This window comes from Cryptomeria japonica, chromosome 1, assembly GCF_030272615.1.
Source record: "Cryptomeria japonica chromosome 1, Sugi_1.0, whole genome shotgun sequence".
NCBI classification, from domain to species: domain Eukaryota; kingdom Viridiplantae; phylum Streptophyta; class Pinopsida; order Cupressales; family Cupressaceae; genus Cryptomeria; species Cryptomeria japonica.
In genome coordinates, this window is record NC_081405.1 from 492,562,255 (window position 1) to 492,580,277 (window position 18,023).

Below are 18,023 nucleotides of genomic sequence, written 5' to 3' on the forward strand. Positions count from 1 at the left end.
TGAAATAGTTGTAGTAGTAACCGTAGTACCCTTCATTGCCTTTGAAGATTCTATTTCAGATTTCTTCTCAATAGTGTAATGCAAATTATAAGCCCCCTTCCACCAATCTCAGCTAGCAGCCCCTTCGAAATCTCAGCTGGCAGCCCCTTTGAAATATCAAGCTCTACCAAAATACGGGCAAAGGTAGAGTGAAGAAGATCATAGGAATCCTCATCCATAAGTAGAAACCCACCAAGAGCATCATCGATTTCCTCAAAAAGAGAATCAATCCATAAATGAAGAGGAAGATAAGGAAGTCGAACCCACATTGGAATCTTATTGAATATTTTAGAAAAAGGGTTGAAATCAGAGTGTCAGGGTTTAATCATTAAAGGTACGTTATCCTTCCAGAAAAAATTCTCACACAAAATTTTCTTTCTATCCTTAGCATTCTCAAATTTTGCAACAAAAAATCCTCTAGCCATAAGATAGATATGAACAGTACCAAAAATAAGAGGTTCCCAATGCTGGGAGATCTCCATGTAGCTCGGAAAGACTGGACCAGACACCCCTAAATCGACAAATAACGTTATGTGCACCAAAAACCTTCTCATTATACTCAATATCAATATCCGGCTCCTTTCTCAAATTCACAGAGATGGCACGGGAGATAGGGATAAACCCTCTATCACTACCTCCACTCGAAGAACTAGGCAGAACACAAAGAGTTGTCCCAGCAAATCGAGGGCCAAAAACCCTAGCCGTCATTGAGGAAAAGGAGGGGCGAGCAGAACCCTTCCTTTCCCCTGCAGACACAAAACCCATAGGCTTCGCAGGTGCCTCCCTCGCAGCCATACCACTCACCACGGTAGTGATAGACCCATCACACACGGCAGCATTGACAGACCCATCACCTGTGGGGGTCGAGGGAGAGGAGTTGTTGGGACGCACAAAAGAGTTGCTATGATGGGCAGGATTTGTCATTTCAATTTGATGATTGTTAATTATTAAGTTAACCTTTTAATATATTCAAATAAATTTGAAATCATTAAATAAACTTTTGAAATTTAAATGAGAATTTTAGAGGTCCTCTAAAATTTTATTTTCATATTATTATTGTAAAAATGAAGTTGGTTTCCTATGTATATGTCATAGGAAAGTTCCTAACATAATAAAAGGTGAAAATTCACTTCTAAAGCATGCTAAAGGGATCATATTATATATTTTTGAGAGAAAATAGATATTTTGGAAAGATACTTTGATTGAAGGAATGGTGGTCTTTCAATGGACTTCCCCACCTTAGTCCTTAGATTTTGTTTAGCTTTTTCTATTTCAAATCTTGTATTAGACCAACAAATGAAATCAACGTGATAGAGTAATCTGTATGATCATAACCTTCATTGTAAGCATTCTGAAAAGTATAATTTTAAATATATTTAATTTGATGTTATATTTACTTCCTATTTTATAGTGAACTCAAGTTTTTCACCAAACACCAAGTTTTATGTTCCACATACGAAAAATAGAAAAATAGATAAAAATATTCTAAAAAATATATATGTACACCAGTTAATGATGTTCATGTAACAACAAAAAAACTTAAATTGTATATAAACATGTCCAAACTATAATCAATCTCACTTCAAAAACTAATAAAAATAAAATAAGCAAAAATAAATACAAAAAACATCTTTGCAATATATATTGGTGTTATCAATTTATGTCTAAGAATTTATAATTTTAACTCTATTGTTAAAAAATTATGCATTATGAAATAAATATCACGTTTTAGAAATACAATTAACTATTGAAATTGTTTATTAAAATTTATGTAAATTTTTTAATTAATTTTTAAATATTTATTTAGAATCTATATATGAAATCTCAAAAACTACTAGTCACATCATCTTCAATTATTTAACAATTTAGTTGTGATACATGATAAAAGATGGAAAATTTAGATAAAAATATTGATTTCAATATCACATTGACCAAAAAATAGGGACATGCTATTTTGAATTTACCCCTTGTTGGCTAACTTAGGACACATGTTATAATGATTCATAAAGAATATTTCGATGGACATAATGAAGCTAACCTACAACAACCAAGTTGGAGGGTGGATTGTGATGAAGTTATGAGAGCTTATGATAGGTGTAAAGAATATGATATTTTTAGTCTAGATGTTCTCTTCTTGGTATTTAGGTGTTGGTTTTTGGCTTGGGATTTGGAGACTACATTTTTTGTAGTTTTGAACACATAGTGTCTTGATTATCATTTAGTTGTTTTCTATATTGATTATCTTATATTTTTTGTGCTAGAAATGTGAAATGGCTATGCATAGATCAGAATGCATCGTCGATAATATTTATTAATTAATTTAAAATAAAAATAAAAAAATAATAGAACTAAAATTTTCTTCTTTTTAAATTAATTATAAAATATGGTTAAGAGTGCATTATGGTCCTTTCATAGACATTGTCATTTACAAATATGTACAAATACACTATAAAACCTCCATTTCTAAGGTAAGGTTTTATAGTGTATTTGTATGCATTTTTATACTACTAAAAAAGTTTATGCATTTGTAAATTACTAAAAAAGTTCTAGATTGTATTGGTGTTTACTCTTGTGAAGGCTTAAGCCTAAAAGTTATATTTAATTATTGTTATTGGGAATACAATCAATTTAAGTTTGAATGGTAATTGTTTTCCTTAAACTATTTTTTCAACATGACTACTCTTTTCTTTTAATTATTTAGGTTATATTTTTTAAATCTCCTCCCATAGATAAGTATAGAATGTGTTTCTACAATTTAACTTTTTTACTTATTCATTTAATAGGATATGCTTCAATGCATGGGTGTAATTAGTAAAATGTGCAAATGAATTTGGTTATGAAGACTATACACATATAAGATCTAACATAGTTGCAAGTTAATAAATATAATTTTTTAATATTATATAAGTATAAGGTGCTATCCTATATCACATAAAACAAAAACCATAGTCATAGGTACAATTGAGAATACAAATAGAACATTGAGTAAAGAATGTTTATAGACGGGAATGGGAAATCATAAATCCTAATATAAAGGCATTTCCAGTGTGTTCTTATAACTAGAGAACAAATGTGTATTATAAAATAACATTTATTAAAAGTGATAGTGGAATAATATTATTGTTATGTGTGGATGTGTTTAGAAAGATGTTCGAGATAATGTTCGATTTTAGGTCTATTTTATGTAGGATGTTATTTAGTTGAATTTATCTAACAATTTGATTATGATGGTTTAGAATGAAAAGTGTATATGTATACTTTTACAATAAATCATTATATTCATCTTGTATGTCGAGATCAAATTGAATGCTAAATAACACATAATACAATAAGAATTAATAGTATGATTTTGATTCTTACAAAATAATTCGATCTTTTAAATTTTATAAAAAATATTGTAGAGCTCATAATAACTATGATGTTTCCCCAATGACAAATCACTAAGATATTAGTAATACAAGGTGGATTGTCCTTTGCTTTGACAGGAGAATTGAGAGTTCTTACACTAGTTATCTTAAGTTTGTACCATCTTTTAAGGTTTGTACAAAACTGCTCCGAGGCATGCACGCGATTTTTAGTGCCTTATTATAAACACTGTTTATGCCCTATATAAGTGAGAACTATTTAACTCCCTGTAAGAGCATGTTTCACCGCCGACTTAATCTGTCTTGACTCCCATCGTTCTCCCTTCATCATGCATTACAAAAAAAAACCCATGTCAATTTCATCATCCAATCTAAGTTCTACTATTTATACCAAAAAAATGTCTGTGTAAAGGCAATACCTTTGTTTTCCTTCGAATTGTCCCCTCAATTAATTGGTTTTCTGAGCCTAACTCCCTCCATTGGATTCTCACTACCTTCAATTCCATTTCTCTCAAGCACTTATCCACTCTAACAATGGCGTCCATGTGAGTACAGTTCGATGCTATTTTTTCAAGGGTTATTTCGATGATCCCTTCATCTGGAATGCTGGTTTTCTCAACAAGTACATCAGCTTCTTCACAAATACAATGCATCAACGCACTTCTTCTTGAATCTGCTGTGCAGTCATAAGATAAGCTACTACAAGCTTCGCTCATAGACTTCTTTCTAAGTGCATTGATTAGGCTTTGATTCTGTTGCTCAAGCTCCTCTATGCGAAGCTTCTGCCGATTAAGCTCGGATATCGCATTTGTCAGTGTGGAAATTTGATCAGCTTTCTGCAAGCGCCCATTGAAAACACCAACCATATTATCTTCAAAAATGCAAATGAAGCCAGTCATAACCTTACATGATGAAAGCTACTGAGAAGCAGTGATACCAAAGAGAAAGTTATAAAAAGAAATTTAAAAATGAAACATTAATCTCACCTTGGGGTTGTGAGGAACAAGGGAGCGTAAAGCCAAAAATTGCTGAGTGAGTTTGGTTCTCCTGTTGCGTTCAGCAAGCTTATGCGTAAACGCATATGATTCCTCTACCAACCCATCATTTGCTGCCCAACTTGATTTGTCTCTGCTATTTTTATACGTCCTCCGTAGAAAATCGAAGCATCTCTTTACTGATTTCTGTCCCAGTGAAGGTGCCAAACACAATTGGACTTCCTTTCTGGACTCTTTCCTGTAATTCCTGAATGCACTATTTAGTTTTGATGTACAATTGGGATCAATATTATTACCAAGCAATTCGTAGTGCAGAGAGGAGGTTGAAGCCTGTGAAACGTCGATGACTTGAGGGTACGCCTCGTCAATATTACATTGCTCAGGCAGTGGCTGCCAATCGGGAAAGTCCTTATCAGTCCAAAGACGATCTGTAATAACTAAATCCTCCCTATGATAATCAGGAAAATTACCCAACATGGCCGAATTATCTAGACCTCCGACGATGTCTGCTCTTGTCATGAAAATATCATCCTCCATTAAACTGCAGAAGCTCTCACAAACATGTGCAGAATTGTTTTCCATGTTCATGATAAACTTTTGAAACTTGAACAACACTGAATGCTCCTTCCCTTGATTATGGAGCAACATATATAACTTCACCGCGCGAAGCTTCTGAACATCTGTTATTTTGAAAAATTCAAAAGAAACGACCAACGTAGAAATTATTAAAAACAAGCGTTCATGCGGTCACAAAAGGTTTCAACTTATAGTGCAGCAATTGCCGTTATCTCATTCGAACTAAATTCCATGAAATTCCAATTTAGCGCTTTTGGATTTTATGGAGGCAGCGTGCGGAAGATTTGACTGAGAAGGTGCAGGCTGATGATGATGGCGATGGAAATTTACACATTGCTTTTCTTTATGAGCAAAATTAAAACGTGCCCAGACGAATTGAGTAAGTCTTCCGATTCTCGCAGTAGAGATGGTCATTGTCATATTCTTCCCTGGCTACTCGCTCCAAATAATATATACCTAGTGTGTAGTCTTTTTCTTGATCTGTTTCTTTGACAAAATAATAATCATACGAATAATCCTAATAATAATAAAAAAGTATCCTCAGTCTTAAACCATACACATTAAGCAATATATTAAATTTAGAGAATGTCAGTCAACTCTGAGGGTTTAACACTTTTAAATCTATAAGTGTAAGCTTAGTGTGTGCGATTTAAGCCGTTCCTAAGTATTCTAATGGCTGATGTTGGATTTTACAATTTAATTAAAAGGTAGCTACAATTATTCGAACTCCAAACCACTTTCTTACTAACCAACAATATCAGTAATTATTCTAAGCATATGCAATGTAAATGATTTTATTTCACTCAAAATTAAAATTATAATTTTTTAATAAATTGAGTTCTTCTTTTTTAATGATCCTTTGACTATATTTTCTACATCTAAACCTAAATTCAATAAAATGTACTTAATCTTACCTTCTTTATAAATCTACATCACAATGTGGTTTTATTTTGACACAACTAGTAATTAAAAAGTATTCGTTACTTGGTGCACTCGTCATAACCTATTGATCATATATAGTTTTTGTTGGGAATTTATTAGGTTTATCAAACCATTTTCTATATAATTCATGAAAGAAAATAATGCATACAAGCTTTAAAATAATCATAATCTACACATGAAAGACATATCACAACGTTATACAAGATATATTGAACAAAACCTTGAAGTGAAAAAGGCCCTACCTACAAAAGCATCCACACTCAATACATTGTTCAAAATACATTTACAAAGTCTCCATGAATACTTGTGAAACATCAAGTTCCTCCAATGCATCCTTGATGTGTACAAGAATAATGGGTAAACATGCAACCACACATATCATGACATGCTTCGCATATGCCCTCAACAAGAGAGCTCAATACAAATGACATCCAAGCCAACCGATCAACCCCAGCCACTAAACACATACTTCCTTTTATAGAATCAAGTTCATACAGAACAACCAAACATTAAGGTAAAACTTTGAGCACACAAAACTATTGATCCCAACATTTACTCTTCCGTGCTATGTTTCTTCAATGTTAAATTTCTTTTATATGTGCAACCCACACATGAGATATCTAACAAATTTCACATACAACTTTACAACTGGACCTAAATCAATATTTAATGAGGCTAAACACATCTTTCAATATACATCATAAATAAATATTTGTATTTTATTATTAAAATATTTTTTGTTGTGAAAGGTGTAGAACACTATTTTCCTAATAGTCTCCTACTTGTCATATACATTATGTAAGTGCTAATTGGTGAAATGCATCATCATAGTCATTCATGAAATCATGCAAATTTATAGCATGCACTCATGCAAACCTACAATAACATCCAATGTGATCACCATCTCATGTAAGAACTCTTACCTTCCAACATGCAACTTATGGAGGAAAAATAATAAGCCAAGGTGAAGATGCATCAACCTAAAGAACACATAGTTTCAAAAAAAAATCAAGTCAATAGTTTAGACGAGTTATTACATCAAAACTCAAGTAGGTACCAATGAGCTTCCAGATTAGTAAATATCCATCCAAATATAGAGAGGTATGTAGTCCACAAGATTGACTTTAATAAGTGCAACGGTTAGTCTAACACGTCTTTTCAACATAACTTAGAAGACTTAAATTAGGGTTGAGATTTTGATAACACATGAAATATTTTAAAATAGGCCCTATTCCATAAGATTATTGAATAATTAAGAGAATAGGCCCTATACAGGTTTCTATCTATCTATCATTTGAGGTTACCTAACATTGGATCTATCGCCACTAAGAAAGAAATTATGTCTACCATAAACCTTTGTTAAGTCTTCAAATAGTAGTATTTCTTATGATTTGGTATCACACTTTTATTTTAATTTCTAGTTAGAGATATTATTCAATAAATTTGGCACACTAATTTGTACAAGTGCTTAAAGCATTAAAAAGAGGGAGTTTAGAAAGAAGTGAAATAGATTGTAAAGTTTGATTGGCATGGAGGAAGACAAAGAGTGTTAATCTTGTACAACCAAGCATAAATTTTAAAAGAAGCATGTGACATGCATATTTTATTAACAAAAAATATGGCACTTATACTCATTTTAAGCTTACAACAATCTATTGAAACACTAAATCCTTATACATATGTTTTCTTAATTGTATAACAAGAAAGTGCATTGGATCTAAATGAGTATAATCCTATTAAGGATGTGCAATTCACTTTGTCCATTTGTCTTGATTAGATAAAAAATAAGAGAGGCCCAAATATTTACATAGTTGTCATTGCGCAAAGAACAAGGGTCTCACGAGAAGTGAGAGCGCCCAACAAGAGAACCAACTAACAAAATGAACTAAAAACAACTAACAACCAAAAAAACTATGACTAGAAACCAATAGACACCAAAACAAGAGAGACCACACCACCCACTGAAGACATGAACCAATGGTCTACCTAGTGGGGTTTTCTTCAATTTGCTAGTCCTAGATCAACACTTTCACCTTCTTAGAGAAGGATAGTCTTTTGTTAAAAACTTTTATCAAAGAAATGCTAGGGGACTCCAAAGTAGCCTTCACCCTATATTTAATTGGCTCTGTAACAATTGTAGAGGACAAATCCATATGGCGCTTCTTTTCGTGCCTTTTGTCAATTTCCTCCAGAATGGCCTAAAGAGAAGCATAATTTTTACTTATCATTTTAATTTTAAGTGTCATCACCTCATCCATCTTCCTTTTGAGTGTCACCTATTTTCCTTGAAGCTCTTTGATGACTCTAGATTTCTCTTTCCTATTATGCTTTTGGTCCACCTTCTGATAGAGCTCCTTAATTTCCTCTTCCAAGACTTCCTACTTCTCAAGTTTATTTTCCATCTCATTGGCTACCACCTAGAATCTTTAAACTTTTTCATCCATTTCCGAATTAGAGGGTCTGACATCTACCTCAACTTAGGCCTCCAACCTTTTGATTTTTTCTTTGCAACATTAAGTTGGTCAAGGAGCTAGTGGATAATGGCTTACTGTCTATTCTAGCCATCACATATTTCATTAACCTTCTCAGTGAGGATAGATAAATCCTATTTCTATGGGGAATTAATAAGGGAGGGAGGAGGGGAGCCTAAAGAAGGTGTAGAAGGGGAAAGATAGAGTTTGCAATAAGGTTATTTGTTGTCCATTAGAACCCATGAACTATGAGGAAGTAGAGTCCTCTGAAGCAAGTACCTCTACTTCTTGCTCTTTAGTTTATTTAGGGGGGAGGGGTTGTAGGGTTCTTACTTTTAGTAGATAAGTTAGAGTTAATCTAGGTAGGAGTCCCTTTGGGCTTAGGGGTTGTGCTAGGGGTACCTTTATAATTTGGATTTTCAAAGAGATCAACAACTTAAGTGGGTTTAGGGGAAGGACCAAAGGGGTGAATGGGTGGCCCACTAGTTGGGGTCAAAGCCAAATGGAAATTATAAAGCCTCAAGATAAGCCCCTAATGCAGGGGAAGAAAAATTGTAGCTTTAGCAACAAAACCAAACTATGAAATGGAGAAAAAATCCAATGTGGGAGGTTCATTTTCACTCCATATCTAAAGTAGTTAAGCATAGGGAAGATTTGGGAGTGAAAACATTTGAATCTTCCATCCAGAGTAATGTACTTCATAAGAATCAGAGAAACCTCCTTCTAGACACTAGGAAAATCGTCCTTGTTGAAGTTGCTTTGTATACGATCCACCTTCTCTCTCAGCTTTAGGAACCTCATAAAGTTAGTTTTGTAGTTCCCCTTTGGTTTATTGGGAAAGGTCACACCTTCCACAGTAAAACCAGTCATGGCAACAATATACTCCATGGACACTGTAAAAAACACACCCCCAACTTTGTCCATTTGTTAGTGTCACATTAAAACTTAGTTTGTTAATAGTTTATCAAAAGTGATAGATACTCTAATGGAAAAAAGAAATATATTACAAATATTATACATCAAGGATTTTGTGCCCCTTAAGTATTTACTATTCTTTAAAAAAATGTGTATCCTTTTAGGTAGTTGTTATAGAAAAAAGTGGAAGCCAATTTTTATGTTGGAGTTATGTGGATATTGTGAATAAAGTTAAATGGCTCATATGATAATATAAGGGGATATATTGTGTCAAATTTTTTATTATTTTAAGGTTGTATTTTTAAAGGAAAATGAGAACATAAAAAAATATAATTTTTATTAGATGACATCAAGTTTATATTATTGTAGTTATCATCATCATCCATACTACATCTAACAAATGTTTAAAAGACTCAAATGCTCTATTAGAGAGCTATAATGTAATAGGGTTAAAGAAGTCATTAGAGGGATAAGAGTTTGGAGAAATTTTTCTATCTAAATCTAGCTTCTCACTTAGAGATGGTTCCTTGCATGATAGGTGCTCCCTTTTTTTTGTCTCTTTGTGGAGAAATGTAGGGTTTGGAAAATTTATAGTTTTTCCTTATGGCTAGTTGAATATGACTCAATCCATAATAACCAAGGCATAATTGTGAATAGTTGAGTATGTTTCAATCTATAGATTGAGAAGTGTTGTTAATGTGGATAGTTGAGTATAATTCTAAACATAACTAGTTAATGTTGTTGGATTCTAAATAGTTGAATGTGTCCCAATTCAAATGTGGAGTTCTATTCTTTAAAATAGTTGAGTATGTTTGAATTCACAAGTGTAGCATACTTGTGAAGATTTGAATGTGTCTCAATTCACATGTGGAGTGGTATTCTTATAGATAGTCAATTTTGTCTCAATTTGCAAGAGTGAAATACTTATGAATGGTTGAGTATATTTTTATTCATGAGTATTGTAGAATAAATAGAATAAATCCACTAATATGTTTAGTGTAATGTTTCTTGGATGTGAACATATTTAGTAAATGTGGCTCATAGAATTTTTAAATAAATTATTACGTTAAGTCCATAGAATATTCTATTCCTATATTTAAATATTAATTAATTAAAAATATGAAAATTTATATTAGATCATATTGATATATCAATAAATCAATCAATATTAATTTTAATTAATATTTAATAATGCAAATTTATTATCAAAGTTACCTTGTAGAAAATAATGCAAACACTTCATTATAGAAGAAACAAAGCTTTATAAACCAATATAATATAACACAAAAAACCAATAAAAGAGATCAACATATCAAGCTTCTCTTTTTATCCACACCAATAATATAATCCATAATTTTATTGTCTATTGTTTATCAATATGTGTATAAAAATAGAGATAGTTATACAATGATCCTTGAATGTTAGCACAAAACAGAATTTAGATTTTTTGTGCATGTTTTCTCAAAAAACTAAACTTATACTACCACTTCATAAAACAATATTTATGTTCTTATTAGCTCCTATATGTGATAAATCAATTTTGGCCCTATATTTTCTAATTATTGATCAAATTTAAATGCTTCTCTTTGTAGTTCTACTATATATTTTAAATTGTATTCCTTGATGTTATCTTATTTATAAGAGAGGTCTGAATGAAGTCAATTGATGATAGTTTAAAAGAGGCATTGATTGTGATAGGAAGATATACAAGGAACAAGGTGGTGGTAAGCAAAAGTAGGGTGTGGATAAGTGAAAAGATAGATCTAAATCTAAGGGTGCATCCAAACCCCTAAGTAACACTACATTGAGCTGTTAACCTTTTTTAAGTAGGGCTATCTTAAGAAGGAATGTAGAAATATAAAAAAGAATGGCAATTACTCTATAGAAAAATCTTCAAATGACGAAGTTGAAGATTTCTTGTTTAATTTAGCTAACTTGTCTTATGATAACTCTTGGTTAATAGATTCAAGTGCATCTCGCTATATGACTCCTCAAATGGTGTGGCTTTTACTGTACAAACAATATGATCTAGTGGGGAGCTTTTTCATGGGGATAAGATCACAAATAAGATAGCTACTCTTATAGGGGTAAAACTAGTTATAAGAGTGAAAAATCTCACCATTATATTGCATATCTTAAGTTTAATAAGAAATTTATTTTAGATTTTCAAAATGAATGTTATAGGTTCATTTAACTTTTGTGAAGTATGGTTCTAGGTTGGCCAGAGAAAACTTAATTCTAACTATAATAAAAAGTAGCCAAAGTGAGCTATCTCCCTAGACTTTTTCGTATTCCCAATGTGTTGACTAAAGTGGGATTAGGTCCTAGTCACCTAATCTTGCTTTTTCCCTCCACAATAACTCATTAAATGTTGTGCTTAACCCATCCTATGTTAAATTCTCAAATTTATCTATCATAATTCCATCCTTTCCAAACTTAAAATTAATGTAAAAACCTATCACAAAGTCATGCCCTTCAAACATAATGTCTATTAAAAAAAAGAACTTAATTTTCATTTAGAAACAATACGCATACTATATACCACCTTCCTGACCTTAAGTTTTCATCTTCCTATAACCAATTTACAAATGAAGATGTCTAATTTCTACGTTATCCCACCTTTTTCATCCTCAATTTCTCTTATTAATATCTTTCAATAAGTGTCATTTGTGAAAAAATATATACTTTTGCTATCTCCTCATCGGCAGCTCCTGCCCATCGGTACAGTCCTTATTGGTCAAAGATGATCTGTGCTAACTAAATTTTCGCCATTCATTTAGACTAGAGAAGCTTCTAGGCATCTGTTATTTAGAAAGCTTAGAAAAAACGAGATGCATAGAAAAATGTTAAAAAGAAGCGTTCATGCAGTCAGCAAAGATTACACGTACGTTTCAGCTTATAGTGCCGTCATTATCTTGGCGAAATTGTCATGCAACCTACATACCGCGAAATTTCAATTGGGGGTTAATAATTATTGATTGACCAATGAATTTTATGAAGGCAGCGCATAAAAGATTTGAATGAGAGGCTGCAGGATGATGATGGCGATGCAAATTTACACGTTTGTCTTGTTGAGCAGCAAAATTAAAACATGCCGAGACGAGTGGGGAGAAAGTCAGACGATTTTTCTTATAGAAATGGTCATATTATTCCCTTGCCATTAATTCGCTCCGAGATTATTAACAAAGTATATTTTCCGCTTTGATTTAACATTATCTGTCTTTTCCTTGGTATGTTGCCTCGCACAGAATAACGACCATCCTACTGTCTTTTGAACTTGGCGATTAAGGATGCTTTTATAAAAAAAATTAGCTTTTCAATAAGGAGAACAAGTCAAAAATTAGCTATTCAATAAGGAAAACAGATTTGTTCAAGGCACAATTTCAATTTTATTTCTTATGATATTGGAATTTACACTCAACTTTTTAAGTTTAAAAGTGTAAACTTAATGTGTGGTTTAAGTCGTTTCTATTCATAATAAACTTATTTAGAATCAATCATATGTATGTGTGTGCGAGCGCACGCGCACACACACACCCACACACACACACATATATACATATACATATACATATAAAAATGTATATACATATACACACGTGCGGACATATATATACACATGTTATAAAATAAACATGTCCAAATTATAATCAATCTCACTTCAAAAACTAATAAAAAATAAAATATGTAATAGAAAAGTCATTGCATCAAATATTGGTGTTACTAATCTATGTTTAATAATTTACAATTTTAACTTTAAAAACAAATTATGCATTATGGAATAAATATGACTTTCTCAAGATACTATTAACTATCAAAATAAGTTATTCAAACTTACTTAAATAGTTTTGTTTTTAATTTTTCTTTAATATATATTTAGAACCTGTGCACAAAATTTAAAAAATTGTTAGTTCACATTATGTTAAAATTTTAAATAGTTTGGTTACAATAGATGACAAAGGTAAAAATTTGATTTTGAAAGTTGATTTTAATGTCCCACTTTGACCAAAAAGTGGGAACATACTATTATAGAATTAACCCTTGTTTTTTATTACTTTAGCAGGGAGGGGGCCCTGAAACCTTGCAATTTATAGCAAAATTAGAGAGTAGCAACACAGACTTTGGCATCAAATAGCTAGAAAACTAGAAAGTTCATAAGCATCTCTCAAAAGTAATCAAAAACCATCATATCATGATAACTAAACATACTAATCTTGTCCAACCACCACCTATCCATAATATAGCTACTAGCAGATAAATATAAAGAGTCCATAAACTTATCAAAGAACTTAATTCTAATAGAAGTCTAAGGCATACGACACACAGGCCTATTCATAAGAAAGTATTTTAAAAAACTAAGATTAACTATATTTAAAATCATCAAAGAGGAAAAAGGAAACCAACAACAACTGCAACTTAGTCCTCACTAATAAGGATCTAGTCCCGCTCTAGTCACTGCATCTACTCATTCTAGATATCTGGGTACAAAGTGTCCTCTTTTTGTTCATCCTCTTTCACTTTGCCTTGCTTCACCAGTTTTCTCGTTTTCTTCTTCATCCTGCTTTGCCCCGAGAGAAATTCCATGGCCACTTTCCACATTATGTCATCGGTAATGGCACAAAGAAAGATTAAGGACTTTCCCATTAGTTGGTATCCCTACCTATAATATTCAACCTTGGCTTCAAGGTTCATTACCCTTACCTGTAGCTCAATTATCTAGTTATGCAACTTTCTAGTATTGTGATTCTCCATAACATTGGGGGAGTCCTAAGAGAAGGGAACCATTTCTACATCGTCCAGAGAATTATGAGGCAAAGAAATCGGTTAAGAATCCTCCTTATCCTCCAAATATTCACTCTCATCATCCAGCTCCCCCTTATATTTTTCCTCCTATTCCTCCTCTTCCACTTAAAATTCCTCATCTTCTGTATCCTCATTAACTAACTTATGACAAATGTTATAATGTGTCATACGGTATCTTTGAATGGAGATAAGAGAGCTAAACAGAAGATCTTAAGTTGGAGAGTGGATTATGATGAAGTTATGATTGTTTATGCTATGTGTAAAGAATATGCTATGTTTAGCCTAGATGAACTCTTCTAAGGATTTGGATGTTGGATTTTGACTTGGGATTTGAAAACCATATTTTGGTCAGTTTTTAACATATGGTTTCTTGATTATCATTTAGTGGTTTCTATATTGATTATCTTATATTTTTTGTGCTAGAGACGGAGGTTTTATAGTGTTCTTGTAGGTACTATTATACTACTAAAAGCTTTATAGATTATTTCTTTGCTATCTCTTGTAATGGCTTAAGCCTATAAATTGTATTTAATTATTTATTTTGAGAATACAATTGGTTTGAGTTTGATAATATGTCTTTTTCTATAAATATTTTTTTAAGCTCCATCATCGTACAATATTCTTTTTTTTCTTTTTTTTTTCTTTCAATTATTGAGATCATATTTTTTTATATATCTTCTCGCATAGATTAATATAAGATGTGTTTTTTATAATTTAAATTTCTTTTAACTATTCAATTAATAAATGACATGGAATATAATTATTTTAATACCACTTAATAGTAATATAGTATTTCAAGAGTCTTACACTTTTATAAAATATGTACAGATAAATGATACATAATATTGCTAATGAAATGATGTCATACTTTACTTATGAAATGAGTTATAAGTATGTGTGTTCGACACTTCCTACTTACACATAAATTGTAGTTTGAAAATATTTAATTTAATGTTTGAAATGTATTTTAAAATAAATGTACAAATATAATTACATTGGAAAGATAATTTATGTAGGTGTTTGATGTTCAATGCATGATTTTAATTAGTGGAATATACTACTTAATGTGGTTAAGAAGATTGCACACATACAAGACCTAACATAGGTGCAAGTTAATAAATGTAGCTTTTTATATCACATAAGGATAAATAAAAGTACGAATATCAATAAAAACAATACATTGAGTAGAGGATGTTCATAAATGGCATGTTTATAAATGGAAATAGGAAATCATAAATCATCAAATAAAGGCATTTAGTGCATTCTTATGACTAAACAACAAATGTGTATTATGCAAAAGAATTTCTTAAAAATGATGTAGAATAATATTTTCAAAACAATGTTCACTTTTAGATCAATTTTATGTGAAATATGATTTAGTTGAATGTATTTAGCAACTTCTTGTGATGATAGAAGATAGGAAATGTATATATATACCTTTACAATAAATCATTATATCATCTTATATGTCTTGATCAAATTGAATGAAAACTTAAATTCTATAAATATTGTTTAATCTATAAATATTATAAATTTATAATTCAATACCAAATAACATATAATCCAATAAGACAACGATTTTGGTTCTTAAATAATTAAATCTTTTAAATTCTATAAAATATATTCAAAAGCTCATAATAATTATGATGTTTCCCCAATGACAAATGACTCGAAATATTAGTAGTACAAGGTGGATTGTACTTTTCTTTGAGAGAGCATTGAGAATTCTTACACCAGTTACCTTAACATGGTTTCCCTATGATAAAGGCATAACTATCGACCATACAAGATTGTGATTTTAATAAAGACAGAGATCGTTATTCGACAAACTTTTAAGATTGTACAAAACTGCTTTGGGACATAAATGCGATTTTAAGTGCCTTATCATAAACACAGTTTCTGTTGTTATGTAAGGAATCTTAACTCCCTGTAAGAGCATGCTTCACCGCCCTCTTAATCTGTCTCGTCTCCCATCGTTCTCCCTTCATCATGCATTACAAAAGAACTTGTCAGTTTCAGCGTAAAATCTAAGTTCAACTATTTATACGAACAAGATAGGTTTGTGTACACGGCAATACCTTCGTTTTCCTGCGGATTGCCCCCTCAATTAATTGGTCTGCTGAGTCCAACTCCCTCCATTGGATTCTCACTACCTTCATTTCCATTTCTCTCAAGCACTTATCCACTCTGACAATGGCGTCCATGTGAGTACAATTCGATGAAATTTTTTTCAGGGTTACTTCGATGATCGCTTCATCTGGAATGCTGGTTTTCTCAACAAGTACATCAGCTTCTTCACAAATAAAATGCATCAACGCATCTCTTGTTGAATCTGCTGCGCAGCCATAAGATAAGCTACTACAAGCTTCATTCATAGAGTTCTCTCTAAGTGCATTGGTTAGGCTTTGATTCATTTGCTCAAGCTCCTGTATGCGAAGCTTTTGTCGATTCAGTTCGGATATCGAATTCGCCAGTGTGGAAATTTTATCAACTTTCTGCAAGCGCCCATCGAAAACACCAACCATATTATCATCAAAATGCAAATGAAGCCAGCCGTAACCTAATTCAATGAAAGCTACTGAGAAGCAGTAATACCAAAAGGAAACATATGAAAAAATATATAAAATGAGCATTAAGCTCACCTTGGCGGGATTGTGAGGAACAAGGGAGCGTAAAGCCAAAAACTGCTGACTGAGTTTGTTTCTCCTGTTTCGTTCAGAAAGCTTATGCGTAAACGCATATGATTCCTCTACCAATCCACCATTTGCTTCCCAACTTGACTTGTCTCTGCTATTTTTATACGTCCTCCGTAGAAAATCGAAGCACCTCTTTAGTGATTTCTGTCCCACGGCAGGTGCCAAACACAATTGGACTTCCTTTGCGGACTCTTTCCTGTAATTCCTGAATGCCCTATTCAGTTTTGATCTACAATGGGGATCAATATTATTACCAAGCAATTCGTAGTGCAGAGAGAAGTTTGAATCTTGTGAAATGTCGATGACTTGAGGGTACGCCTCGTCAATATGATATTGCTCAGGTAGTGGCTGCCAATCGGGAAAGTCCTTATCAGTCCAAGGACGATCTGTAATAACTAAATCCTCCCTATGATAATCAGGAAAATTACCCAACATGGCCGAATTATCTAGACCTCCGACGATGTCTGCTCTTGTCATGAAAATATCATCCTCCATTAAACTGCAGAAGCTCTCACAAACATGTGCAGAATTGTTTTCCATGTTCATGATGAACTTTTGAAACTTGAACAACACTGAATGCTCCTTCCCTTGATTATGGAGCAACATATATAACTTCACCGCGCGAAGCTTCTGAGCATCTGTTATTTTGAAAAATTCAAAAGAAACTACCAACGTAGAAATGATTAAAAACAAGCGTTCATGTGGTCAAAAAAGCTTTCAATTCCAATTTAGCGTTTAAAATTGACTTGCCAATTTGGATTTTATGATTTGACTGAGAAGGTGCAGGCTAACGATGATGGCGATGGAAATTTACACATTGCTTTTCTTTATGAGCAAAATTAAAACGTGCCCAGACGAGTAAGTATAACGATTTTTCTCAGTACAGATGGTCATGGTCATATTCTTCCCTTCGCTACTCGCTCAAAATAATTCAGTGTGTCGTCTTTTTATTGATCCGTTGCCTGTGACAAAATAATAACCACACGAGTAGCTACTCTTAAAACGTATCCTAATGACCAAAAATATCCTAATGACTGATGTTGGATTTTACAATTTAATTAAAAGGTAGCTACTATTATTCGAACTTCAAACCACTTTCTAATCAATAATATTTTTAATTATTCTATGACTAATTATTATGGCATATATACATGTAAATGGTTTTATTTCAATCAAAATTAAAATTATAAATAAATTGAACTCTTTTTTTATGATCTTTCG

At 32.2% G+C, this 18,023-nt stretch overlaps 1 protein-coding gene across 1 annotated transcript; it reads right to left on the bottom strand.

Moving 5' to 3' along the window:
* Nucleotides 1-15,759: 15,759 nt before the first annotated feature.
* On the bottom strand, nt 15,760-17,361 carry LOC131073471 (transcription factor TT8). The gene is made up of 3 exons (XM_058009908.2): nt 16,749-17,361; nt 16,185-16,601; nt 15,760-16,088 (listed from the first exon to the last, which is right to left on the bottom strand). Exons 1-3 carry the CDS (start codon nt 17,346-17,348, stop codon nt 16,026-16,028), a joined length of 1,080 nt encoding a protein of 359 aa, XP_057865891.2. The 5' UTR covers nt 17,349-17,361; the 3' UTR covers nt 15,760-16,025.
* Between the last annotated feature and the right edge of the window lie 662 nt (nt 17,362-18,023).

What these genes read in the sequence shown, in the direction of transcription:
- LOC131073471 (XM_058009908.2), bottom strand. Translation starts at nt 17,348, where the DNA reads ATGAACATGGAAAACAATTCTGCACATGTTTGTGAGAGCTTCTGCAGT. An exon ending in TTCCTCACAATCCCGCCAAG is followed by an intron (nt 16,602 to 16,748) that starts GTGAGCTTAATG and finishes GGGCGCTTGCAG; the next exon opens with AAAGTTGATAAAATTTCCAC. An exon ending in CAATCCGCAGGAAAACGAAG is followed by an intron (nt 16,089 to 16,184) that starts GTATTGCCGTGT and finishes TGCATGATGAAG; the next exon opens with GGAGAACGATGGGAGACGAG.